Source organism: Misgurnus anguillicaudatus, chromosome 2 (genome assembly GCF_027580225.2).
Source record: "Misgurnus anguillicaudatus chromosome 2, ASM2758022v2, whole genome shotgun sequence".
Lineage (NCBI taxonomy): Eukaryota > Metazoa > Chordata > Actinopteri > Cypriniformes > Cobitidae > Misgurnus > Misgurnus anguillicaudatus.
Genome location: NC_073338.2, coordinates 30,733,188 through 30,758,995, shown reverse-complemented (window position 1 = coordinate 30,758,995; position 25,808 = coordinate 30,733,188). Strand labels below are relative to the sequence as shown.

At 37.7% G+C, this 25,808-nt stretch overlaps 2 protein-coding genes across 5 annotated transcripts; one reads left to right on the top strand and one right to left on the bottom strand.

Annotated features, from left to right (window-relative positions):
* The first annotated feature begins 925 nt into the window (after nucleotides 1-925).
* On the top strand, nucleotides 926-20,431 carry elovl1a (ELOVL fatty acid elongase 1a). Of its 4 annotated transcripts, none has more exons than XM_055202556.2 (9): nucleotides 926-983; nucleotides 1,158-1,208; nucleotides 14,930-15,019; nucleotides 15,132-15,322; nucleotides 16,777-16,857; nucleotides 16,948-17,004; nucleotides 17,103-17,208; nucleotides 19,400-19,539; nucleotides 19,678-20,431. In XM_055202556.2, the coding sequence occupies exons 3-9, from the start codon at nucleotides 14,959-14,961 to the stop codon at nucleotides 19,987-19,989; spliced, it is 948 nt and encodes a 315-aa protein (XP_055058531.2). In that variant the 5' UTR covers nucleotides 926-983; nucleotides 1,158-1,208; nucleotides 14,930-14,958; the 3' UTR covers nucleotides 19,990-20,431. The 4 variants fall into 4 exon arrangements, with proteins under 4 accessions (XP_055058531.2, XP_055058528.2, XP_055058529.2 ...); XM_055202553.2 differs by adding an exon at nucleotides 13,709-13,869 and having other exon boundaries at nucleotides 934-1,208; XM_055202554.2 differs by having other exon boundaries at nucleotides 934-1,208.
* A 1,824-nt stretch (nucleotides 20,432-22,255) lies between these two features.
* On the bottom strand, nucleotides 22,256-25,749 carry cdc20 (cell division cycle 20 homolog). The gene is made up of 11 exons (XM_055202552.2): nucleotides 25,589-25,749; nucleotides 25,148-25,359; nucleotides 24,930-25,069; nucleotides 24,736-24,832; nucleotides 24,487-24,612; nucleotides 24,199-24,395; nucleotides 23,628-23,722; nucleotides 23,317-23,542; nucleotides 23,112-23,237; nucleotides 22,915-23,032; nucleotides 22,256-22,821 (listed from the first exon to the last, which is right to left on the bottom strand). Exons 2-11 carry the CDS (start codon nucleotides 25,335-25,337, stop codon nucleotides 22,661-22,663), a joined length of 1,476 nt encoding a protein of 491 aa, XP_055058527.1. The 5' UTR covers nucleotides 25,338-25,359; nucleotides 25,589-25,749; the 3' UTR covers nucleotides 22,256-22,660.
* Between the last annotated feature and the right edge of the window lie 59 nt (nucleotides 25,750-25,808).

Sequence of the window (25,808 nt, the reverse complement as noted above, 5' to 3'; positions counted from 1 at the left end):
CATCATATTTTTTTATTCCTACTATGGAAGTCTATGGTCACTTACTGCTGTGTGTTTACAATCATTTCTCAAAATATCTTCTTGTGTGTTCATCAGAAAAAAAGAAATTCATACAGGTTTAGAACAACATGAGGATGAGTAAATGATGACAGAATTTAAATTTTAAAGTGAACCATCCCTTTAACAGTTGGTCTGTGTCAGCCTTCATTGGTATATGCCAAACCTCCATGAGTTCAAAACAATGAGTATAATAGCTTACAAATAAACTTTCTTTTTTTTAATTTATTCTTTCATCTTTCATAACAGATTATATTTTGTTGATACAGAATTACATCCCAAATAGTTTTTAAAATTAGTATGGTCTATTGCATTATTAGTATATCCAAGTACTTGCACACTATAATGAAGAGTTTCGTTGCAAAACGAGATAAATCCATTTTTTAACATTTTGTCAAAACATGTTTAATATTATGTTATCATGTTATTATTTTGTTTTATGGTGCTACTTAGCTGTGTTTTTAAGTTATGAAGGTTTAAATCAAAACAAACCAACTTGAAATTAATTGGAATGCACAACCTAAAAACGAGATTTCTTAACAATTAAAAAAACGGTGGTTATCTCGTTTTGCAACGAAATTCTTCAAATATACTTCTTATTTTAATATTTCTTACTTCCATACTTTTCTGTAACAATGGGCTACATATTGAGGCGAATTAAGACCAGTTGCATAAACATGGCCATTAAGTTAAGACTGTCTTAAGAACTAGTCTGACCAACTAACAATTCGTTAGGGCTAACCAGTCTTACTATCTGAATTTGAATTAGACCAATCTACCTTTTTATGCAACACTTAAAACAGCTACAGGTATGATCAGCCTTGAAATAAAAATATAAGAACTGCTCTTTTGCTGGATAACAGCGACATCTTCTGGCTGAAAGTGTAAGCACAAGAGAAAACAGCAGTAGCGGTACACAGTTCCCAGTAGGTTTAATAATAATCATCTCAAACTACAATACATAACGCTGCTTACAAACTTCAAATCTTTTTGTATGGCCCTCGGCAGCCCCATTATTTTCTCCCTCTCTTTATTGATGCCATGCTACAAATGAACTGACGAAAAGTTGAAATAAATGTAACAAACTAGATCTTACGTAGGCCAAGATCCAGACCACACCGTTTCCTGCGTCATGACGCACGCTTGATCAGGTAAGATTTTGGTATTGCTCTGAAGTTGTTGTAAGCGTTATCTCTTGCAAATTGTTCCTGATTTCTTTCTTTATTTTTACATTTATTTGCGTTACAATAGCTTTGTCTGAAAGGAACTCGATGAACCTCGAAGATAGAGTTTACATTAAATCTTTTTGTTACATTTTTGTTACATTTGTTTCATTTCTGTCTTGCATGCGTAAGTATTATTACCAGGTTAAAATCGGTAAATAAAATCGACTTTATAAATTTGCTCTGATAACAGGTCAGTTCACACATGATGTGACTTTGGTAAACATGTAACTATGTTGTCTTCTAGTGTAGTTTATTTCAGATTTTTAAAACTTGAGTTTCAGTGTCACCTTTATTGAACTAGATCCCAAATTAACCCAATGCAATATGTGAGAGCTTGTTTTGTAATGGTAAACAGAGTATGACAAAATCTCTTGAAACAAGCACATGCAAAAAATTAGGTAGCACCCATAACAATCACTATAAAAGTATTTGTTACTTTTGTTATATACATTAGTACATGCCAGACTGGCCAAGCTTTTAAACTGGTTGTAGGATGGTATTCTAAGGTTAGCTTTCGGTATGTTTAATATTTATGATGTAACTGCTGAGGGAGCAATGCTGAGATGTTGAATGAATGAATGAGTGAGGTGTGGCCTGAGTTCTCTGTGAATGTAGGTGTCACACAATCTCACTCTAACATCATTTCTTCATTCATTTATGGTGGTGTGCTTTCATTGATATGCAAAAATATACATGTTCAAGACTACATTTACTAATTTTATACAATTCAGCTTTATTTTTGGTATTTTGTTTACTTCCCCTGCCTTAAATGGTATTATCTGCTGTGTGTTGTGATACCATCACAAAGGCTCATTATGGGAAGTGGGGTAAAGGAGTCAGAACTGGTAATAGATTGACTGGAATCCAGAACTACTACAACAGTATCTGATAAGTTGTTGATGTTACATACTTCCTAGATGCCAAAGACATCAGTGTCACCCCGAAACTAAATCGTATGTTAAAAGTACATATTAAATTCCCCCAAAAAAAGGTTTAGCTTTAACCACATCATGCTTAAAGACACAGATAACAAAATCTATAAAAGTCTAAGTATAGAAGTAAATACAAATTCCTAATTCTCATATTTAACCAAATATCAATTATAATTTGTGTTTGATAATATGCACATCCTATTCTATTAAAAAAAATAATAAACTGGGTAGGAGTGTGTTTAGTTTGTTTGTAAGATCCTTTATTCTCAATGGGCTAGAAGTTACTATGCGTGAAATATTTGTGAAAGATAAAATACTGATGTTTAACTACCAACACCCTTAAATTAACCGCCGAAAGAGAGCCAACCATCCAGTTTTACTGCTTTTAAGAGGGGCTATTCTTTCTTACCCTGCACACTATCAGCTACAGCAATTTGGATTTGGCTTATGTATTCAGACAGTCGTATAATAAATTAAAGGGATATTTCACCCCAAAAATGAAAATGCTGTCATCATTTACTCACTTTCATGTTGTTTTAAACCTGTAGGAATTTCTTTCATCTCTTGAACATGCATGTTCAAATGAAGATATTTGGATAAATGATGTTAAGCAAACAGTTGATGGTACCCATTGACTTCCATAATAGGAAAAACGGATACTAAGTCAACAGGTACTGTCAACTTACAATCGGTTATCAAAATATTTACTTTTAACCTCCTAAAGGGGGTCGCACACCGGACGAGAAGGGCCGCGTCGCGCCAAGAATCTTAGAACAGAACACATAATTTTTTATAAATGTACGCACACTGGCGGCGGCTGTCCGCTGTGTCTCTGGACACTGCTCAAACCCCTGTCGCGCCACTTACACAGTTTAACATTAAACAACATCATACTTGTCCCAAGTCATTAACGATTAACATTGGTTGCTAATGTATATTTTGCATTTTGAAGTACACACTATCTGATTAAGCTCGCGCTATTTAATGTGCACTTCCTGTGTACGATACCTCCAAATTGTCCTAGACTGCGCTTCTCGTCCAGTGTGCGACCCCCACCCTTAAGACCCGAGCTTTGCTTTGTCCTTTTTTCAGATTTCTTCCAGCTATTTGGGTTTGGGAAGAACCATTAAATATAATAACCAAAAAATTTTCTTTGAACATGAAGCAGTGTAATTGTCCACATTTGTGTACGACAGGTTCCAGTTACACAGAATTAAACATTATTATGGTGTAAACAACTTCCAGGTTTGTGGCCTTCCAGGTCTTAGGAGGTTAAATAACGTGAGTATATGATGACAGAATTTCATATTTAGGTGAACTATCCCTTTAAATCCAAGGTGGAGGCCAGCATATTGTCTATTCATATTTTGCTGATGTGTGTCTGTTTCTATTAGCCAATGAATGCAGACCCTCAGCAGATCAGCATTTTTGGTTCCTGACAATAACTCTTCAGCAACTCATAGCAGTTCTGAAGTAAATTATTAATTTAGGATTAACAATCATAGCTGTGTTTAAAGCTTGATTGTTCTGCTTGTCCCACAAGTATGTGTATTTGAGAACATTTTCAAATTATATAATCGAGTTTACTTAGTCACAAGGGCTGGGACAGGAAACAAAGGTTGATTTAGTGAAGTGATGAGTGAAATGGAAGACAGCTGATTTTTTAAATGAAATTGCATATGGTGCTCAGATGCTTCAGGTTTTTTTGTATGTGTGTTTGCTACTTTAGCTATATATTTTTGGCTTAGATGTGTGAAGCATTTCTAGTGTATTTTCAGAATAGTTTAAACTTTGATCTTGGTATAGGCACCTTTTGTACTATTGCCTCCCTATGACATAACTTTGTATACATTTTAGGATAAAAAGTGTCTGCTTAATGTAGAGTGGCCTAGATCAGTGTTTGTTAACCAGGGGGCTGGGGCCCATAAGGAAGTTAGCAAATTTCCAAGGGGGTCTCAGGATGACTTTAAATAATTCAAAATAGGACAAATCAAGATACAGTGGCAAGAAAAAGTATGTAAACCCCTAGGAATGAACTGGTTTTCTACCGTGATTTGCCATAAAATGTTATCTGATCTTCAACCAGGTCACGACAATAAACAAACACGATGTGCATAAGCTCACAAGACATAAATAATTCCAGTTTCTTGTGTCTTTTTTGGAAACACCCATTAAACATTCACAATGCTGGAGGAAAATGTAAGTGAGCCCATGGACTAATTACTTTATTGAAAGCTTTTTTTGTCAGAAGCTGGCAAACTGGAGTCCAATTAATAAAACGAGTTTAAATGTGTGGTTTTCATTGATATTAAGACACTCACACATTTAAAGATGGCTGTCCTTAAGAAGCATCAGCTCTTCTGAACCATGCTCTTATAAAGATATCTGATCAAGAGATGTTGCACTCCATAAGGCTGAAAAGGGATACAAAACAATCTCAAAATGTTTAGACCTCCATTAGTCTACACTTAGACAAATTGTCTATAAATGGAGACAGTTAAATACTGTAGCTACCCTTCCTAGAAGTGGGCGTACAGTCAAGATACTCCTAAGACACCATGCAGAATAATCAATGAAGTAAAGAAGAACCCACTAGTAACAGCTAAAGGCTTGAAGACATCATTGGAACGGGCACACAGCTCTGTTCCTGAGTCTACCATGCACAAGTCTTTGAACAGGCACGGTGTCTATGACAGTACACCACGGAGGAAGCCGCTGCTCTCCCGAAAAACATTGCTGTGAGCCTGAAGTTTGCAAAAGAGCACCTTGGCAAACCCCAGTGCTACTGGGAAAATATTTTATGGATTGATGAAGCAAAAGTTGAATTTTTTGGGAAAAATATTATGGCGCAAAATGGGCACAGCTTACCAATTATTAAGTAAAAATTAAAACTGCAAGCAGTGATGGAAGGGCCCTCGCACACCTGACACCGCCACGCCGTGGCATAAGAATTAAAGGGAACAGTAGTAAATAGGCATTTAAGCATGTAAACATAGGTGAACCATTTGAAAGTGTAGTATAATGTGCCACATTTCCTGTTGCTAATTACAAATGACAGCGAGGTAGTATCGTGTAAGATAGCATGAGAGAGAGAGAGTGAGTGAGCGAGTGTGTGTGAGTATGAGTGACTACATGTAAATATTGGCACGTAGATGTGTTCTGTCCAGGACTCTTATCAATCATGTGAAGTTTGGGACAAATCCGACATTGCATTATCATTGTAAACATGTTACTTCCTGTTACCAGCTGGTGGCGCTATGACCGTAACTGACTATTGGCATCATAAGTGACTATCAGTGATGGGAGTAACGCGTTACTGTAACTCCACTATTTTTTTAAATCAAGTAACGCAATTACAATTACTGAAATTTAAATGAGTTCGTTACTCGCGTTACTCTATTTTGTAAAAAATAGACAAGACATATCTGACGTCGCAGGACCGTAGTTGGCGGCGCAATGATTAATTACACTTCATCATAGCTGACAGTGCATATAGAATGAACATGAAAAATCTAAACGAGACAACATACCTTTGTTTAAAAATTGTGCGCAAGTCATAATCCATCCGGTCTCATGTTTGTAAATTATCTTCACCAAGCAATCGCAGTATGACATCAACTTGCATTTGTAGTCCACAAAGGTAATAAATCTAAGAAATGTTCATATATTCTTAGATGTTTACATCGGCTTCATGGAAGAGAACGATCCGCGATTGTTGTTTCCACTAAAATATTCACACTGCGGTGTACACCCGTGTTAAAACTCCATAGTATGTGTGAGCTCGCTTTTAGTTTTAGTTTCAGTCTCTCCGTATCCGAACAAAAAATCCACTCGCTCTGTGTCCATCTGACAAAACAATCCACTCGCTCTGTGTCCGTCCGACAAAACAATCCACGTAGCCTACTCTGTTTTCTGAATAAATATCTTAAATATCTGTGTATCATTTAAATCCAACAGAAAACAAACAATATATGACCAAAGAGCGCAGTCCCTGCGGCAAGCTTCACAAGCTGTGTTCCAATTCAAGGGCTGCACCCTACTAAGCATGCAATAAAAGGTGAGCACTTGCCCATTCAAGGCGCTCAGAAGTTCGCGAAGAGAACTGAAATGAGACGGTCTAACCTTCGGAGGACCCATAATTTGCCTCATCTGCTGCACGCGCATCGCGCCTGTCAGCAGGACACAGCGGAGACATTTCTAACTTATTAAAATAAATATGAAATCAGAAAAATTATAATTTATTTTACAAAATTTGACATGTTGACACAATTGTCTCCAAATTTTTAAAGAGACACTACACAATTTTAACACATTTTATATTTTTGTAAACATGCAGAATATTTGTCTAAATGGTCTAAATGATATACATAAATAAACTAAGTTTACATATTAAGATAATTTCTAACAAAAATATTCAAAGGTTGAATCTAAAGCAAAATAGGCTCCTACAGTATGTGATATATTAGAGTCTTACGTGTAAAATAGCCCATCCATATCATTTTACTGTTTGACTGTTCAGTACTGTTCATATTTACATTTAAAAAGCAGACATAAAAGTAACTTAAAAGTTACTTTTCTAAGTAACTAATTACTTTTGATATACAGTAACCGGTAGAGTAATTCAGTTACTTTTAAAAGAAGTAATTAGTAACTAACGAATTACTAATTTTTTAGTAACTTGCCCAACACTGGTGACTATTGACATGTAGATGTGTTCAGTCCAGGACTCTTATTAATCATGTAAAGTTAGGGAAAGATCGGTCATTGCATAATCAGTGTAAACATGTCACTTCCTGTTGTGAGCTGGTGGCGCTATAACCATAAGTGACTATTGACATGTAGATGTATTCAGTCCAGGACTCTTATTAATAATGTGAAGTAAGGGAAAGATCAGACATTGCATAATCAGTGTAAACATGTCACTTCCTGTTGCCAGCTGGTAGCGCTATAACCATAAGTGACTATTGACATGTAGATGTGTTCAGTCCAGGACTCTTATTAATCATGTGAAGTTTGGGACAGATCAGACATTGGATAATCATTGTAAACATGTCACTTCCTGTTGCCAGCTGGTGGCGCTATAACCATAAGTGACTATTGACATGTAGATGTGTTCAGTCCAGGACTCTTATTAATCATGTGAAGTTTGGGACAGATCAGACATTGGATAATCATTGTAAACATGTCACTTCCTGTTGCCAGCTGGTGGCGCTATAACCATAAGTGACTATTGACATGTAGATGTGTTCAGGTCATGAATCTTAGCAATCATGTGAAGTTTGGGACAGATCGGACACTGTATGCCTGTTCCAGCAACCTGTTTCATAGCGAAACATCAAACTTTGGCTGGCCGAAATAGACACAAATTTTAATATAGAATCAAATCCTTCGCAATTTAGCATTACAAAGGCCTTAAGATGAGACTCGCCAAATATGATGATGATCCGACGAAAACTGTAGGAGGAGTTAGTTAAAGTATGACTGCTGGAAATGAGAAAAACTGAGCCAAAATCTGAGAAATAATTCAAAATAGCTGACTTCCTGTTTGGTTTAGGGCATTGCTCCAAGAGACTTTTTTGTAGGGCTTGTAATAATACATGAGCATACCGAAATTCGTACATGTAAGTTAAACACAGTCCAAGGGCTGCTTCATTCAATATTTGAAAGTGGCGCTAAAACATGTTCCTTCAGGTTGCCAGCTGGTGGTGCTATGGCTATAAATAAAAATTGTTATGTAGATGTGTTCAGGTCAGGACTCTTAGCAATCATGTGAAATTTGGGACAGATCGGACATTGTATGCATGAGTTCCAGCAACTTCCTGTTTCATTGGAAAACATCAAACTTTGTCGGGCCAGAACCGACACAAATTTTTACGTAGAGTCAAATCCTTCGCAATTTAGCATCACAAAGGCCTTAAGATGACACTCACCAAATATGAAGATGATCCGACGAAAACTGTAGGAGGAGTTAGTTAAAGTATGACGTCTGGAAATGACAAAAACTGCGCCCAAATCACAAAAATAACTCCGAATAGCTGACTTCCTGTTTGGTTTACGGCTTCGCTCCAAGAGACTTTTTTGTAGGTCTTGTCATGCTACAGACGCGTACCGAATTTCGTAATTGTACGTCAAACACAGTCCGAGGGCTGCTTCGTTGAAAATGTGTAGGTGGCGCTATAGAGCCATTTTCTCACGCCTAATTCTAAAGCCTACACCACATGTAAATTTTCATCACTCTTGACATCTGTGCAAAATTTCATGAGTTTTCGAGTATGTTTAGGCCATCTAAAGTCCCGCTGAAGTCGGAGAAAAAGAAAAAAAATAATAATAACTCCTTGAAAAACAATAGGGTCCTCACACCCCGGTGTGCTCGGGCCCTAAAAATCCTACAGGATAATGTCAGGGTGGCTGTCCACCAGTTGAAGCTCAGTAGAAGTTAGTTGATGCAACAGGACAATGACCTTAAGCATTGTAGTAAATCCACTACAGACTGGCTTAAGAAAAACAAAATGCGCCCATTTGGAGTGGCCTAGTCAAAGCCCAGACCTTAACCTGTGGAATGACTTCAAGAGAGTGGTTCACACCAGACATCCTACAAATGTGTCTGAGTTAAAGGGGTTTTGTAAAGGGGAATGAGCAAAAAATGCTTCTGAACGATGCGCAGGTCTGATTCAGAACTACTGAAAGCGCTTGCTTGAAGTATTTGCTGTCAAATGAGGCTCAACAAGCTGTTAAATCCAAGGGTTTACTTACGTTTTCCTCCAGTACTGTGAATGTTTAATGGGGGTTCTCAAAAAAGACCCAAGAAGCTAGAATTATTTGTGTGTTGTCACCTTGTGCGCATTGTGTTTGTCTGTTGTTGTGACCTAGATGAGGATCAGATCACATTTTATGGCAAATCACAGTAGAAAACCAGTTTATTCCTAGGGGTTCACATACTTTTTCTTGCCACTGTATTTCTTGTGCTTGGTTATTTTGGTAATGGATATACATATGTCTAGTTATGCCAAGCTCTAGTATATTTTATTTAGTAGAAACTGTGAGTGGGGGGCCTTCAACGGTTGTTTTGTGGAACCTTGAAGTGAAAAAGATTGAAAACCACTGGCCTAGATTATGAAAAATAGTCAAATCATGTAAATGTTATATTATTTTTTGCAGAATTAAAATTTAACTCCAAAAATCTAACTTGGACTTCAGATACAATACAAAGAAGGCAAATAAAAATCTAGCATCTTGTCTGATTTTTTCCCTCTCGATTATACATGATTGGCTTTATCTGATAACAGCTACTGTAATTTTTGTAGAACATTTGCAGTTTTCGTCGTTAACAAACATTTTTATTTTTCTCAGAATAAACGACTAATGTTCGCAATTGATGTATCTACCAGCAGAGGCAAGCTGTTAAAACTTTTTTGGTGCTCTTTAAATGTTAGTGTTGTCTTGTTCGAAAACAACTTGCTCTGACATATCTTAAAATGTATCAGTGCAAGCGTTGTGTCTTAAGATTTACACCAGTAATGTTTATTTATAAAATATGTAATATATATATATATAATATATAATTTAAAGGTATATAAATATCCTAATTTAACTAAGGTTTAAGCTATTTCCTGCCTGGGAAACTGCCCCTTAATGTTCTCCAGGTCAAAGCAATGACCATGTGACCTATGATTGGTCTTCCAAAAAGATGCCCTGCTCCTCTGGTTATTCCTAGATGTCTGGTTAATACAGTTACTGAATCTAACATTGCAGAGGAAATAATTGATGCAGTGAGTTCACCAGATCAGGTCAATACGTCTTAGTCACATGTCTAGGTTGGTCAGGTGTTGCAATAGACGATGAGAGGAGAGGCAAACGTATAACCCTCTGGCAAGGTGTGAAGAATAAGGTGATGATGTTGATAAGGAATGTAACACAAGGGTTCGAATGGGTGGCTAAACACATGGGCAGGTGTGGAAAACATAACATTCCTTTTGTCCTTTTTTGTTTGGCTTAGTATATAAAGAGAGCATATAAAATCCCAACTGAAAATAACTTGCACTGACGGATCTTAAAGGGATACTTCACCGATTTAGCATTCAGCTTTGTATCAGCAGAAACCCGGCAGTATTTGTGAATGACCGTGTTTCCCTCCCTCATGTTCCCCTGAGAGGAGAGATATCTGTATTTTGGTTCTGGAAAAAATCCTCAGATGACGCAAAACGACGATTTTTGCGTCATCGGAGGACTTTTTGGCCAGAGGCAAAGACTAAAGCCAGTAGTAGGAGCTATTTACGCATGTTTTCAACCCACCCATAGGGGTTGGACTGCCGAGTCCATTCGGAAAAGTACGAATCAATACAAGAGTCAGCCATCTTGAATCTTGGCTAATGCTCTCTCTTTTCAGCAGTAAACATTTATAACAACAGGCAATAAACAGTGTCAGCTATCTTAGTTTTGAAGACGTTATGGCAGAATGGGATTTTGAAGATCTGGTGCGCGAATCCGATGCTCGTGGCTACACGTACGATCCGCAATAGAGCGAAAAACAAGAGGATGCCGGAGCAGCTGCTTTAGCCGAGGAGCGAGTCTTGTCTGGCGGTCAGGAAAACCCGGGCAGACTCGAGCTGGGGCGTACTGATTCTTTTATACTAAATTTGATGGAATATAAATATTTCTCATATTGTAATACATTGAATAATACACAAATGGATGTTATATTGTGAACGCTTAGCATGGACATTTCAGCAACGCGAACTCGCCTTTGGTTACGATTGACGCGCTGTTTCATAATACAGGTATGTCTTTTTATGCACTAGTGCAGTGCCCGTGGATAATCTGTTTTTGTGTGTGTTTTCAGTAATTGTTGGTTTAATGTGTTTGAGTGCTCATTAGTGGCCGATATTTGCGAGTTTTATGTGTATCGGCATCGGCCGATACATATCTGCCGTGTTTACCGATTTTTCCGGTATAATTTACAGACAGAGTGCTGGAACCCGCAAGCGATTGCAGGTCATGTGACTTAAAACAACCAACCTTTCCACGACAACATTTAAAGCTCGGCTTAACAGCTGATCATAGCTGAACAAAGTGGGTTTTTTTCATCTCTATGGGGCTGTTTCCTGGACAGGCATTAGACTAGTCCTAGACTAAAATAAATGTAAGAACTGTGCAAACTAATAACATCTCTTTTTAACAACATGCCATTTTTTACATAATTTGTATGATGTAAATTGAGTGAGCAAACCCAGTATCGGCTCCAAATATCGGCTCTAGAAAATCGGCAGCCTGTATCGGTCATCGGCTAAGGCTGATGAAACAAAAATCGGTATCGGCATCGGCAATGAAAAATCCATCTCGGTCGATCCCTAGTGCTCATTGTTAAAATTACACCGCAAAAGTTCAGTGACATTTTTATTTGTGCATGGTAGAAAGAAAATACTGATACTGACATAATGATATAAAAAAAAAGGAGAAACGGAGGCCAGAGTATAAAGTGAGTATTTTGTTTGTTTTTCACGTCCGTCAGCTGAGCTACGGTTTTTACCTCTATAAACCGCCAAAACCGGCAAATGATGGAAACTTACTGCTTGTTCTTTACTGGTTTTGACTGTACATCCCGGTACAAAGCAGCTTATCACAATTTCGATGAAAGAAAGATAGTATTTAAAATAATCTATCAACTAACTCGTCACAGAGACTATGGAAGTCAAAGGGCCCCATCTTTAAAGTGGACTACTCCTTAAACCGGTGTCATTTCAGTTTTCGAGTCAACTTGCTAGTAGTTAGCCTAGTTTTTGAGAACGTCCCTCCCTACTGCCCTCTCGAACCGGTAGGCGTGGCCTAGTAGAGCAGCAAAGCAATGCATTCTGGGATTTGGTGTCTTTCATCCACATTAGCAAAAAACACATTTTCTGTCTTTTCTCGGCCTAGAAGGCACCAATTTCTTAAAAACTTCACATATCTACTACATAGGTGACCTAATTTAAATATATATTCATGTTTCAATTGGGTAAAATATTCCTTTAAAATATATCAAATAAATTTATACAGGTTTGTAACAACATAAGAGTAAGAAAATAATGACAGAATTTTTGGGTGAACTATCACTTTAAGCAGCTACCATCCTTTCTCTAACGACAGCTCTTCCGACATCCCTCCAACACCCTGACTCCTCCCTTAATCATTTATTATTATTAATAATATTTATTATAAATTGACCTCTAATATTATTATTATTGTTATTATTATTATTATTATCTAGTTTTATTATTTTTAGACCAAATTTGTTTACAGTTATTTGCAGGTAAGACTGGATAGGCAGGTTAACTTGTGAATGTAAATTTAAAAAAAAAATTTATTATAAATGATTTGTCTAGTACATGAAGCACTGGAAAGAGTTCAAAGTCCCGGATGCCAAGCACTAAAATAAAGTTTATATGTTACTGGCTATTCTAATCTTCTGATAAGGCAACCTGGCTTGTTTTTTGTCAATTCAGATATCTCCACCACAGGAAGTTCATTCAGCGATCATATAAAAGTATTAATAACGGTAATAAAGGGTTTCTTATTTTATTTTCAAATGTACTTAACCATAATAGCGTTTTATGACATAGCACTTGTTTTAGTGTCAGCGAAATACGGCCTGACCCCCGCACACGTCAGGATTTTTGGCATTCTTCTCCTCCTCCCGAACTGCTGTAAGAGTGAGTCAGTTTGAGTGATTCCACGCCCTGTCCTCAACGTCTGAGGAACGGGTCAAACCAGTGCTACGGGAATCCAGTGAAACTAACGTGGGGATGGTAGTGCCCCCACGGAGAACAAGTGGCACATGATATCTGACTGCTAGAGAACTCATTGACTTGCTGAGTGCATATAATAAATGTATATAAGTTGTCATTGATGCTGGTGTGATACAGCGCATCTAGCTTAAGATGAACTCAGATCAGCCTAAGGGACATTATAATAAATGTCTGCTGTAGGTTTTGCTTAACATCACTAAACATAAGCACTGTGAGTCAGACAAGTTCATTGATGAAGTTAATTTCTTTATACTTGACTTATAAAATACATATCATCTAAGAATTATTAGAAATGATGATAGTATTGATTCTTGTTTGTTTGTTTGTTTGTTTGTTTTAATTGGCTATTCTTCTTTCAGGATAAGTCTCGCACCCATATTCGTGACCCTAGGGAAACAAAAGGCTTTTCATTGTAGAGCAGTCGCCGCTTAAATCTCGCCTACTTCCACCGCATAACAAGAAACATACTAGTTTCAGAGCCAATCGCTGACCAGGCTCACTCTCAAAAGCCAATCGCCGAGATTTGAGGCAGGTTTCAGGGGGCGGTTCCTGACAGATGAATGCAATCCTGAAACCAGGCGGGTGTTGTCTCTCTTTAGAATGATCCACAGCTCACGTTTATGTAGGACAGTGAGTGACACTTCTCCATGCAGGCGCGTCATAGCCTTGCCAAAGCTCCCACCGGATTACATTTTATCTTCCTCTGTTTCAGGAGAGCTGGCTTAGGAGAGGAACTTTTGGTAGTTGGGACACAGAGAGGAAGAAAGTCCAACCTTCATTTATTTGCCCCTGTGGGGCAGTATTCATATCATTTTGTTTCATTCATTTCTTTTGGCTGGAGTTAGAGAGTTTGAGTCAAAAGAAAGACAACAGGTAAGCTTGTCAAGTTGTCAGCTCACTGTATAGTTTAAATTTAGCAGGCATTTTAGGCGTGACTTAGGAAAGTGAGATATAGGCTTGAGGTGCTTTGAATGGGAACTCTAATAAGTCTGACTTGTTGAAATTGTTCTTCAACTTTAATGTACCTGCTTGGCTCTGAGCAAAATGTACAGGCTCTGATCCTGTTTATGTTTTTTCTGCTTAAGTTATTTGAGATTCATTTGGGTTCATGTTTATATTAGCAGTTCCTGTCTAGTTGGTTCATCTGAATTTATGACGGGACAGTGAGATATCTGCCTTTCTCCACCTCACCTGTTTAACTTGCTCTGAACTGTTGAACTATTAGTCATTAGAGGCCTTGTAGTACCACAGGAGGCAACAGAACAGTTTCATCATTACATTACATAGTTTTAAGTTCAATTTGCACATCTAAACATACGTTTTTGAGCCTTTTGTCTCTCTTTGGTTATACTTTAGTCTTTTGATAAGAAGATGGCATCGCATGAGATCTGTAGACAGATAGAGAGCGAAGTGTCAGCTTCAAGCGTGCTTTTGTCATCATATCTGATCACGTCTCTGCCACATTTACTCGCACAAAAACGGAAAAGGACGTAAGGTTTTTATAGGTCTGTTATGCTTGTGTGTCTAGACGTTCTGTGTGTCTGCGAGCATAGAAACATCTGCTTTCAGATAAGTTAAATCTAATTTTTTAGTTATAGACTTCGTATTAATAAATTGAGTTATTATTTATACAAAAAACAGTTGTGAATGGCTTAACAACGATATGTGAAAATTGGCAGCATTTGCTCATTGTAGTTGCAGTTTAGTCAAGATACACAGGTCATGCTATGGTTTATCATTTCATATGTGGTACCACCCGGGTACAGATTCACATGGCCAGCTGTTTTCTGTTTGCTTTGCTAGGCTGCCATTGTTGACTCTGAATCCACACTGTTCTGTTGATAACAGCATATTACCATCAGTCTCTGTCTATAGCTTTTACCAGCTGTATTGCCATTGTCTGCTCGCTTATGTAATTACTTATGTTTTCCAGTATTTTGGTTGTCTGAAGACAAAGTCAAGATGTTGTCAGAGGTGGGGTCCAACGTTTTGAAGTTCTATGACTACTTTCTGAAGAGAACAGGTAAGAGCGTGTTTATAGTCTTACTGTGTACAAAAATCTGATAATTGAGAGTGGATTTTATCACATAATGCATTGTATGTATGTAACATAGACGCTCTGTCATTTTCTTTAGATCCCAGAGTACGGGATTATCCACTGATGAAGAGTCCTGTTGAAATGACGGTCATCCTGCTGGGATACGTGTTTCTCGTTCTACATGTAGGGCCACGATTCATGGCAAATCGCAAACCATTCCATCTCAACACGACTATGATTTTCTACAACTTCTTTATGGTGGCCTACAATGCCTACATTGTTTATGAGGTGAGTAACTGGTTTGCATGTGTGATTTTTGACTACACTTATTGGACTTCATAGTTGGACTAGAACTGATGTTCACATTAGAAGAATCCCACCAGTCACATATTAGACAAAAATGAATACTAATCCTCATAGATGATTAACAAACCAATCAGATGTAGTAATATAGAAAATTTTAAGGTAAATAACAATAGTATACACCCTTAGAAATAGGGCTTTATGATGCTATAGAAGAAAAATGTTTGGCTGATTGGTTCGATTAATTTTTTTCCAAAGAACTATAAAAAAATGTATAAAAGGAATGGTTTTTTAAAGATTAAAGGACAAGTTCGGTATTTTACACTTAAAGCCCTGTTTTCAGATTGTTTATGGGGAAATTGAATGGTTTTGACATATGCGGCTGCCCTGAGAATTTTCGGGTGTTTGTGTTTCACCTCACACCTCTACAATGGGTTTAATGGTGCACTGGAACTGGATCAGTGAACACCCCTGACCACTCGGTGAGTTTCACGTCTTTGTAAACGAAAGTTTAATGCATTTTAGGAAGGATTGTTCCAGTGCACCATTAAACCCATTGTAGAGGTGTGAGGTGAAACCCAAACACCCGAAAATTCTCGGGGCAGCCGCATATGTCCAAATTTCAGACAAAACCGTTATATTTCATCATAAACAATCTGAAAACAGGGCTTTAAGTGTAAAATACCCAACTTGTCCTTTAACTGAATGGCTATTTGAGGAACCAAGAAAGGTTCTTCTATGGCATTGCTGTGAAGAACCTTTTAAATACCTTTATTTTTAGATGTGTAAGCCCCGAATATGCACCGAGCCCCTAAGGTGACATTGGAGTAAACAAATCTAAAGTTTAGTTTCATGTGCTCACGCGAAACCATGTGCAGAATTTTTTTTTTGTTTAGTTTCGCGTGCTCACGTGAAACTTTCGCGCGCGCACATGAAACTATCGCGTATCCTCAAATTAGAGACTTTGCTGTTACCGTGGAAATGATAATCCTGCCGAAGGAGCTCGGGAGTAGTGCTGCCTCACGATAAGTCGTGACTAATCGTTTGCAGAATGAAAGTTTTTGTTTACATAATATATGTGTATAATAATTATGTATAAATGCACACTCAGACACGCATGTATATAATTATGAAACATTTGAATGTGTATATACATGTTTATATTTCTATATTATATATAATCTATATTATATATAAATATAAATATTTATTTCATAAATATATTTTTTTTCTTAAAATTATACATGTATGTGTGTGTATTTATATAAAGATAGTTATTGTACACGGTGAACACATATATATTATGTAAACAAAAACTTTTATTCTGCAAACGATTAGTCACGACTAATCGTGAGGCAGCACTACTCAGGAGCAAAGAATTTCAATGGAAAAAATACTCAGAACTTTTCAGATCTGTCTAACATTTCCTTTTGTTACAGTTCTTGATGGCTGGTTGGGGAACAACATACACCTGGAGATGTGATCTCTGTGACCCCTCCAGCAGCCCTCAGGCTCTCAGAGTAAGATTTTCTGTGAATCTCAGCCGTTTTCAATGACTTAATAAGTCTTTGTTGTAAAATATCTATAATTGTTTTTCCTTGTTTCCTCAGATGGTTCGAGCAGCCTGGTTGTTCTATTTTTCAAAGTATGTTGAGCTGCTTGATACGGTAAGAATTTTTTTAAAGGTTTTTCCCACTTAAGTGTATATTGCTTTAAGGTGTTTGTTTTCTTACCTCAATTAACAAGAACTGTGTCTGTGATGCAGATGTTTTTTGTGTTGAGAAAGAAGCACAGTCAGGTGACGTTCCTGCATATATTCCATCATTCTGTCATGCCGTGGACTTGGTGGTGGGGCATCACTCTTACTCCTGGTAAGTCTGTCATTTCTGCTAGTCTACATAACATTTGTAAACGTTTTTAACCCATAGCCTATATGCATACATTTTTTGCCAAACATTATTACACATTTGGTTCTCATTAGTAAAAAAAATAATACCTCATTAACAATTACAAAATTATTAAATATTGACATTTTATTTGTCATTAAAGGCGGGGTGCATTATCTCTGAAAGCCAATGTTGATATTTGAAATCACTTAAACAAACACGCCCTTACCCCAATAGAATCTGGACCTTCTTTTGATAGACCCGCCCAACACATACGCAACCCGGCAACAATGTCGGTTAATAGACACGCCCCTTTCTGCTGATTGGAAGTGTGTTTTGGTAGTCGGCCCGACTCCCTTTTCCAAAGTGTTTTTCAAAAATCATGCACCCCGCCTTTAAACGGCTGCCAAAACATATATAAAGTTAAAATTATGCCTAAAGATATTCCAGGACTCAAAAGACCCGAAATATACATTTCAAACCCGGAATACACTGCAGGATTTTTGCACTCCTATAAGATTATTACCTTATCACACTGTGCAACATTTATCGTTTAAACTTGCGTTACGACAAGCATGTAGACTGTGCGATGATGCCACCTATTCAACAGAGGCTTCGATGGCTGCGTCACAAATTAGCACAACGTCACCAGCATGCGCTAGTGGTAAACAAATACTTGTACGTAGGTTGTGGCAGCAAACACACTGGTGTTGATCATGCTGCATTTCTGACACTGTCAGAAAACTATCGTAGACTATTTTTGGACGCAAGACCGGGAAAACGTCCATCTTTGAACCTCTCTCACTGTACGACATAGGACCACCGATAAAGAGCCACGATCACAAAAATCGCGACGATTGTTTCACGATGGCTATCTCTCATCTGGGACAGGCAAAAATCCTGCAGTGTATCCCGGGCTTAAGGGATGAAAGCGTCAGAATGTACCTATATGTAAAACAAGGGCAGCATTAAAAGTTGTGTCCAGTATAGTATAGTGACATTGGTACAGTAGTAGCCAAAGTGCAACTTTGAACATTTAAGCCAGGGGTGACCAGCCCTGTTCCTGGAGATTTACCCTCGTGCATATTTTAGTTCCAACCCAGCTTCAACACACCTGACTCTAATTTTTAGGTAGCCCTAAAATGCTTGATTGCCAGGTTCAGGTGTGTTTGATTGGGGTTCAAGCTGAACTCTGCAGGACAGTAGATCTCCAGGAACAGGGTTGGTTAAGCCAACTTTGAACAATTAGTATCTTAGCTCTGTATTTAAATATCTTTAAGATGCATTCAAAATTTCGTATGCATGTTGCATTGGTGTGTTTGGAGTATAAACTGAAGCTCAGATGTAGAGTTAAGTCCAGGACTGGCGGGGCACAGACTATAAAATATTACTTTAAAGGAGACATATCATGAAAATCTGACTTTTCCCATGTTTAAGTGCTTTTATTGGGTCCCCAGTGCTTCTATCAACCTAGAAAATGAGAAAAAAGATCAACCCAGTAACTTAGTTTTGGTAAACCATTCTCTGCAAGCATGTGCCAAAATAGGTCATTGACATTTGGCTCCCATTGTGATGTCAGAAGGGGATAATACCGCCACTTAATCTGCACTATCCAACCACGGCACTGCCGTTAAGTGCAGAGTTCAGCTCATTTGCATTTAAAAGGACACACCCAAAAACTACACGTTTTTGCTCACACCTACAAAGTGTCAATTTTAACATGCTATAATAAATTATTTATATGTTATTTAGAGCTGGGGACACCAATGACTAATTTGACACCTTAAAAAATCTCTTTTAAAAGATCAACAAATATTAATAATAAGTGTGCTTTACTACCTGCTTTTGTATATTCAAAGCTTTTGTGTATTTGAATAATGCAAGATTTTCTTAATACTCTGTGATTGGCCTTTTTGCAAATATAAATACCTTTAAAAGTTTAGTGTTTACCTCCTCTTTAATGGTTTAAGCTAGGATGAGGGGGCATTAAAAGTAAATATTGTAGATATTCAACTATACAATCTATTTTGGCCACTATATTGTACGTTATACTAGAATATAAAAAAAACATAAACTATTTGTTTCTTGCCTGCATGAGTTCAAAGTAATTATATGAGTTGATGTCCTCTGTTGTCATATACTAATAAATCTTCTTAAAATCATTTGTACATGATAGTTGGAGGAATGGGTTCGTTCCACGCTTTGGTGAACGCCTGCGTCCATGTCATCATGTACAGCTACTACGGTCTGGCAGCTGCAGGGCCACGTTTCCAGAAGTATCTGTGGTGGAAAAAATACATGACTGCTATCCAGCTGGTTAGTGTTAACTCTTAATAAACTCTTATACTGTTATGTGGATAGAATTGCTTGATTTCCAACGTGACCAAAATTTGCATTAAAGACAACTAAATCAATTTAAATGAAACTTCTTATTTCTCTTTTGATTTTCCACAGATTCAGTTTGTGCTGGTGTCTGTCCATATCTCTCAGTATTACTTCATGGAAAAGTGTGACTACCAAGTTCCCATTTTCATCCATCTTATCTGGATCTATGGCATGTTTTTCTTTGTCCTATTCTCCAATTTCTGGATCCAAGCTTATATAAGGGGCAAGCGGCTACCTGTTAGCAACGAAGACAAACCCAAACAGAACGGCACTACCACGCTGACTGAGGCAGTGGTGGTACCCAATGGCAAACACTTGGAAAATGGTACCGTGCACTACACTAATGGATTTGCTCACAATGGGAAAGTGAAGGAGGTCTAAACAGGCCAATGAAAATATAGCATAGGGGACTCCACTGGAACACCACGCTAGACCAGAGACATATTTGCAATTTTTGTTTTTGTTATTTTTTATGATCGCACCGGAGATGAAATGGCACATTGGATCTGGCAGTGGGCCCCCCTTTCTTTTGTATTTATTGATGTAATAGCATCAAGCTGGGGAGCACTGTGCATGAAGAGAATTCGTCCACTGAAATCGGCATTGTTGGCGTCGCTCTGAAACCCGACAGCTTGTCTATGTTGACCTCGGCTTTTGCTGGCGTATGATTCTTCCAGTTGTTTGCACACTGTACAGTTCTTACAGATCTAACCCAAACTTGACTGTAAATAAATATTTCTTCACAATTTATTGGAAATGTATGAGTTGTCAATTTTTTATTCTGTTCATAACTTATCAGTTAATAAACGTTTTTTATAAGAAACTGTATTTTTGGTTTTTGTATGTTCTATTTGTGAAACTGGATATGTTAGATAATGAAACCAAAGCAAATGTTGATTCACACACACAAAGTTAAGATGAATAGTGTTTAATAGACTTGAAAGACCAGCAGAGCGTCTAAATTTTGAGCAATGCAAATGTTCACCAGTGATGTGTTTTTTATAAATGCAAGACAGGATTTTTTTTTACTGTGAAACATATCTTGCATTTCTTATAACGATAGATTTGGATGCATTTATAGTTGTTTGCACCCAAGTTGTTCACCAGTGTTGCTTATTGTTTTATAACCTGATGTATTTATTAGCATGTGAAGCCTGACATGAATGTGGCATTAAAATTACATAGCCCATCAATTTGTGAAGTGTTGTTCATTCATAGAATTCTTTTGCCTGTAGCCTAAATAAATCATCAGATCTGAATGTTATGACATGCCTTGCCTTTAAAGCAGGGGTTTCCAAACTTTTTGTTTTACAACCCACTTAAATGAGTATAATCTTTCCCAGGATCGACCAACACATGTTCTCTCGTGTAATGGAGTAGTTTTTATTATGCTTGTCAGTATATTAATGAAATGTTTAGTTGCAGCGTCAAGATACCTTATGGTGTAGCATATCAAAATCAGTCAATGCTAGTCATTATTAGTTGGACTAAATTGTTTTTGTGCCACTATTCAACAGCCAAGTGACTTTCCGCAACCCATCTTATCCAACGGTGTGACTCGACCCAGCTTCAAAACACCTGTTTTAAAGCAAAAAATATCAAGACCAATTTCTACACATACTGAAAAGTCAACTATCTTGTTTTTATAAGGGCAGTAATAATTTAAAGGCACACTCCCTTTTTTGAAAATATGCTAATTTTCCAGCTCCCCTAGAGTTAAACATTTGATTTTTACCGTTTTGGAATCTGATCTCAGGGTCTGGCGGTACCACTTTTAGCATAATCCATTGCGTCCGATTATAGCATTAACATCAGCATAAAAATTTAATGTTTAAAGGGCCATTACACTTTAAAAAAAAAACACAAATTTTTCAGCTCACCAACAGTTAAACATTTTTACTGTTTTGGAATCCATTCAGGTCATCTCTGGGTCTGGCACTACCACTTTTAGCATATCTTAGCCCAATCCAGTTAATCCGATTAGACCATTAGCATCGTGCTAAAAAAGTAACCAGAGTTTTGATATTTTTCCCATTTAAAACTTGACTCTTCTGTAGTTACATTGTGTAGTAAGACTGACAGAAAATTAAGTTGCGATTTTCTAGGCAGATATGGCAAGGAACTACTCTCATTCTGGCGTAATAATCAAGGACTTTGCAGCTGCAACATGGCTTGCAGCAGGCGCAATGATATTACGCAGCAGCCGAAAATAGTCCCCTTAGTAACTTTCAATGGCAGGACTATTTTCGAGCAGTGCGTAATATCACTACGCCTGCTGCAGCCATGTTACAGCAGCAAAGTCCTTGATTATTATGCCAGAATGAGTTTAGTCCTAGCCAAATCTGCTTGTGGAAAAAAAAACTTCAAATTTTCTGTCAGTCTTAGTAAACAATTTAACTACAGAAGAGTCAAGTTAAATAGGGAAAAAAGCAAAACTCTGGTTACTTTTTAGTGCGATGCTAATGGTCTAATCAAATTCAATGGATTGTGCTAAGCTATGCTAAAAGTCGTAACACCAGACCTGAGATCAGCTGAATGGATTCCAAAACAATAAAAATCAAATGTTTAACTCAAGGGGAGCTGGAAAATTAGCAAATTTTAAAAACAAATTGGTGTCTCAAAAAAAGGTACCTGTGCTAGATTGAAGTTTTGTCCCTTACAAAAACTTTATTTGAAATTTACATTTTTGTACATAAGTTAATCACTTTTAGGGTTACATAGACAAGTCTCCATTAGGAAAAAATACAAGTCATTAAAAACATACTTTGAGTAGAGTTTTCTAGAAATTCAATTTACAACCATGACATAAGCACAGAACAAGATACAATCTTAAAACACTTGCTGCTGTTGAAACAGAAATAAGGGCATGGTTCATCCTACTGAAATTACTGATGTGTGTGACACGTAACTGGGGGCACCCAACAACTTAGAGTTCCTCTGTGGTTGTACATAGAATTTCATAGCCCTTTGAAAGCAAAAGTATTAACTCCCAGAGTTATCAAACATTAAGACTTCCCTACTTCACCTTTGCTTTAAAATAGGCATTTGATATTTATCGAATGTGTTGCTGAATGATACTGCTGGTAGGTTTGGGTTTTTTGACAGGATCCTTTTCAAAACTCTTCCAGAGTCTAATGGTTTCATCAGCAGCTATAGAAGCCACCGTAGAACCATCTGGACTCAGTGCCAAGTTCAGAATTCGATCTTCATGTCCTGAAATAGAAAACAATGTTGTTTATCTTCTCATCTTTAACAGTTCTGCGATTGTAAAGATCACCCTGAATGAATGAAGAGTGACAAACTTGCCTTCAAGTTCAGCAACTTTAGTAAGCGAGGGGTACTTCCAGATAATAACCTTGTCATGAGCAAAACCATGACCAGACACCAGCTCTTTGTAATTTGGTGAAAATACAAGAGATGATATCTGAAAGGAACCGATGAAAAATTACTAAAATGATTCCGTCTATATCATGACAACAATCGTGAACATAAACGGAGCCTACCTGTGAGGATGTATCCAAAGAACTGATGCAAGAGCCACTATTGACATTCCAAATGCGAATATGGCGATCACTTGTACCTCCTCCAGATGCAAGGATGTTAGGTTGCCACGGACACCATGCCAAAGCCTTAACACAAGTAAACAAAGATCAAATAATAAGAGGGATCCACATCAAATCACTTTTTGCAGATCAAATGAAAAATTACCTTGACTGCTCCTTGGTGTTCATTTAGTGCATGGACAGCTCGATGCTCTGAACCAGTTGTCATTGGCCAAATAAACACAGTATTGTCATTGCCACCACTAGCTAAATATTTTCCATCAGGGGACCAAGTAAGGCCACAAACTTCCTGACTGTGCCCCCCGTATGTGTATATGTGATGGTCTGCTACCCGAACATCATGCTGATGAATCAAACCAGATCGAGAGCCACTAAGGAGAAAAAGGAGCAAAAAGATCTTAATTCTTGTTTCAAGAAATGTATAATTTTTATATTACTAGATGATATTGGTCTTACCTAGACAAAATGTGATCATTCCAACTCAAGCATCCAACCCTTGCTGAATGGCCATCCATGCTGCGAAGACGTTTTTGGCATTGCACATCCCATAACTACAGGAGGAAAAGAACACAATATAAAGGTTACAGGTTTGCAGAGAAAAAGCAGACTAGCTTGCTTTCTTGAAAAGGTCTTCGGGTCTGATTCTTCAGGTAATGTGATTGAGCAATTACATAATTTTTTACACTTCAAAAGATGCCACAATTGCGAGGTAAAAATCACAAGGGGTCTCATTTATAAAGCGTGCAAACGCACAAAACGGGGCTGGAAAATTCTGTACGCCAGTTCCCACGCAAAGGTTGTGATCTATAAAAACTACTTTGATGGGAGAATGGGCTTGCAGGGGATCTGAGGATGATTCATGTACGCACACTTGCAGGTGATCTGTGACTTTTAAAGGAAACATTGCTTTGTTTTAGATGTCATAAAATTTGTAGGCGTATGCCAGTTTTGGCTTTTGTGCATACATAGACTTTTAGTAAGGATCCTATGCACCGTTTTATAAATGAGACCCCAGATCAGTAATTACCTCGACTTTACAATCACTAGTCCCAACAGCCAGGAAATTGCCATCTTTGCTCCAAGAGACCGAGCAGATGAAATTGTTTTCATCTTCCATTTTCTTCAATAAAATGATGTCTCCCACAGCAGCGTCCCACAAATACACATGGTTGGCAAGGCCAACGGCCAACAGGTTTTGCCTTCCCCAGTCCATCAGGTTCAGATCTGTGGGTAAACAGCATACAAACCAGTGGTTGTGATATTTTAATGAGCTACAAATTAGACAAGGCACTATTACACAAAACCATTAACTCACAGAAGTCATTTCTGATATCAGGAGCATCTAGAATCCGCTCTGGAACTGAAGAGATGTATCTGCTTTTCTTGACTGAGGCTGGTGTGGGCACTTGGCTATAGAGAACCTTCAAGTTATTCTGATAACCTGTGAAAAAAATGAGTTTTAATTTTAGTCCTCATTCTAGATCGATGTTACTATTGGGTGTCAGTCAACCTATAGTATGGTGTAAGGTAGGGTAAATCATTTGAAAGACAACGCAATACTAACCCTCAGGGGCATTTAGTGGTTTGCCTCCCAAATGTAAGATTTTTGCTTCCTCAATGTCATACCCATTTAGTGTCACAGACCAAGCTTTTTGATTTGTCTGTCAGAACAATAAGATATGCATCAGTAAAGGTGTCTTGTTGTGATCATGACGTTAAAAAAATTAACTCAGTTACAAAAACAAAACAGTGACTTACTGCCAAGGATGCAGTCTCTTCAGCCGGCTCATGCTCTTTTGAAATAAGAAAGCTCGCCACATCCAGCTGTTTGTTATTTCTTGTGGGGATGAAACGGTCTCCCCCTGCTGTAGGTGTGCTTTGGGTTTTGCTGTTCTTTCCTGTTAAAAGGCAGGGAATATTTAGGAAACAATTTTGATGATAGACTACATTGAGTACAACCTGCACGTGCCACTTACCTGGCGTTTTGCTTGGTGTTTTGGAAAGGCTTACTGATCTGTTTACACTCTTGTTGGGTGATAGAGAGTTTGGGTTTGTGGAGTTGGATGTGCTGGCTTTCCTCTGCCACCTCGCCATCGGGGCGTTTGTAATCGGCATGTCCAATCTTAGGACGCTGTGGATGTCGTTTTCAAAGCCAAAGTGGGCCATTGTTGCTAAAGTTGTGACCACTCTACAAACATCGGTAAAAAAGATACAGTCTGATCACATGGCGAACACAAACTACCACGAACGAGTTTGAAGTAACGTTAAAAATGTTATATTTAAACATAAACCTTACACAACCGTCGTTTGAGCTTGACGCATTTAGGTGATTACAAATGAGACAAAACAAACAGTCGCGTACTAGAAAACTCGATAATAACAAATGTACTAATTATTTAGCGAATTATTTCTCTTACCACACTTCCAAAAAGTTGCTCTTTGGATGCACAATATAAAAATCCGATGAAAGCACAATATTTTGTAATACACACTTCAGCAAAAACACTCCACTCTTCTCCGACTAGGTACAGCTGCTCAACGGATAAACGCCAGTTTAAATGTCTGAATACGCTGTCCTGATTGGTAGATTCAAAAACCAAACGCATTCCTTGTTACCACGGCAGCCAGGCAGAATGC

Excerpts from the sequence above, each read along its gene's own strand:
- elovl1a (XM_055202556.2), top strand. The coding sequence starts at position 14,959 with ATGTTGTCAGAGGTGGGGTCCAACGTTTTGAAGTTCTATGACTACTTT. Across the intron at positions 15,323-16,776 it reads ATGCCTACATTGTTTATGAG|TTCTTGATGGCTGGTTGGGG; the intron begins GTGAGTAACTGG and ends CTTTTGTTACAG. Across the intron at positions 19,540-19,677 it reads ACATGACTGCTATCCAGCTG|ATTCAGTTTGTGCTGGTGTC; the intron begins GTTAGTGTTAAC and ends GATTTTCCACAG.
- cdc20 (XM_055202552.2), bottom strand. The coding sequence starts at position 25,337 with ATGGCCCACTTTGGCTTTGAAAACGACATCCACAGCGTCCTAAGATTG. Across the intron at positions 24,833-24,929 it reads AAGAGACTGCATCCTTGGCA|ACAAATCAAAAAGCTTGGTC; the intron begins GTAAGTCACTGT and ends TTGTTCTGACAG. Across the intron at positions 23,033-23,111 it reads CTTTGGATACATCCTCACAG|ATATCATCTCTTGTATTTTC; the intron begins GTAGGCTCCGTT and ends GGTTCCTTTCAG.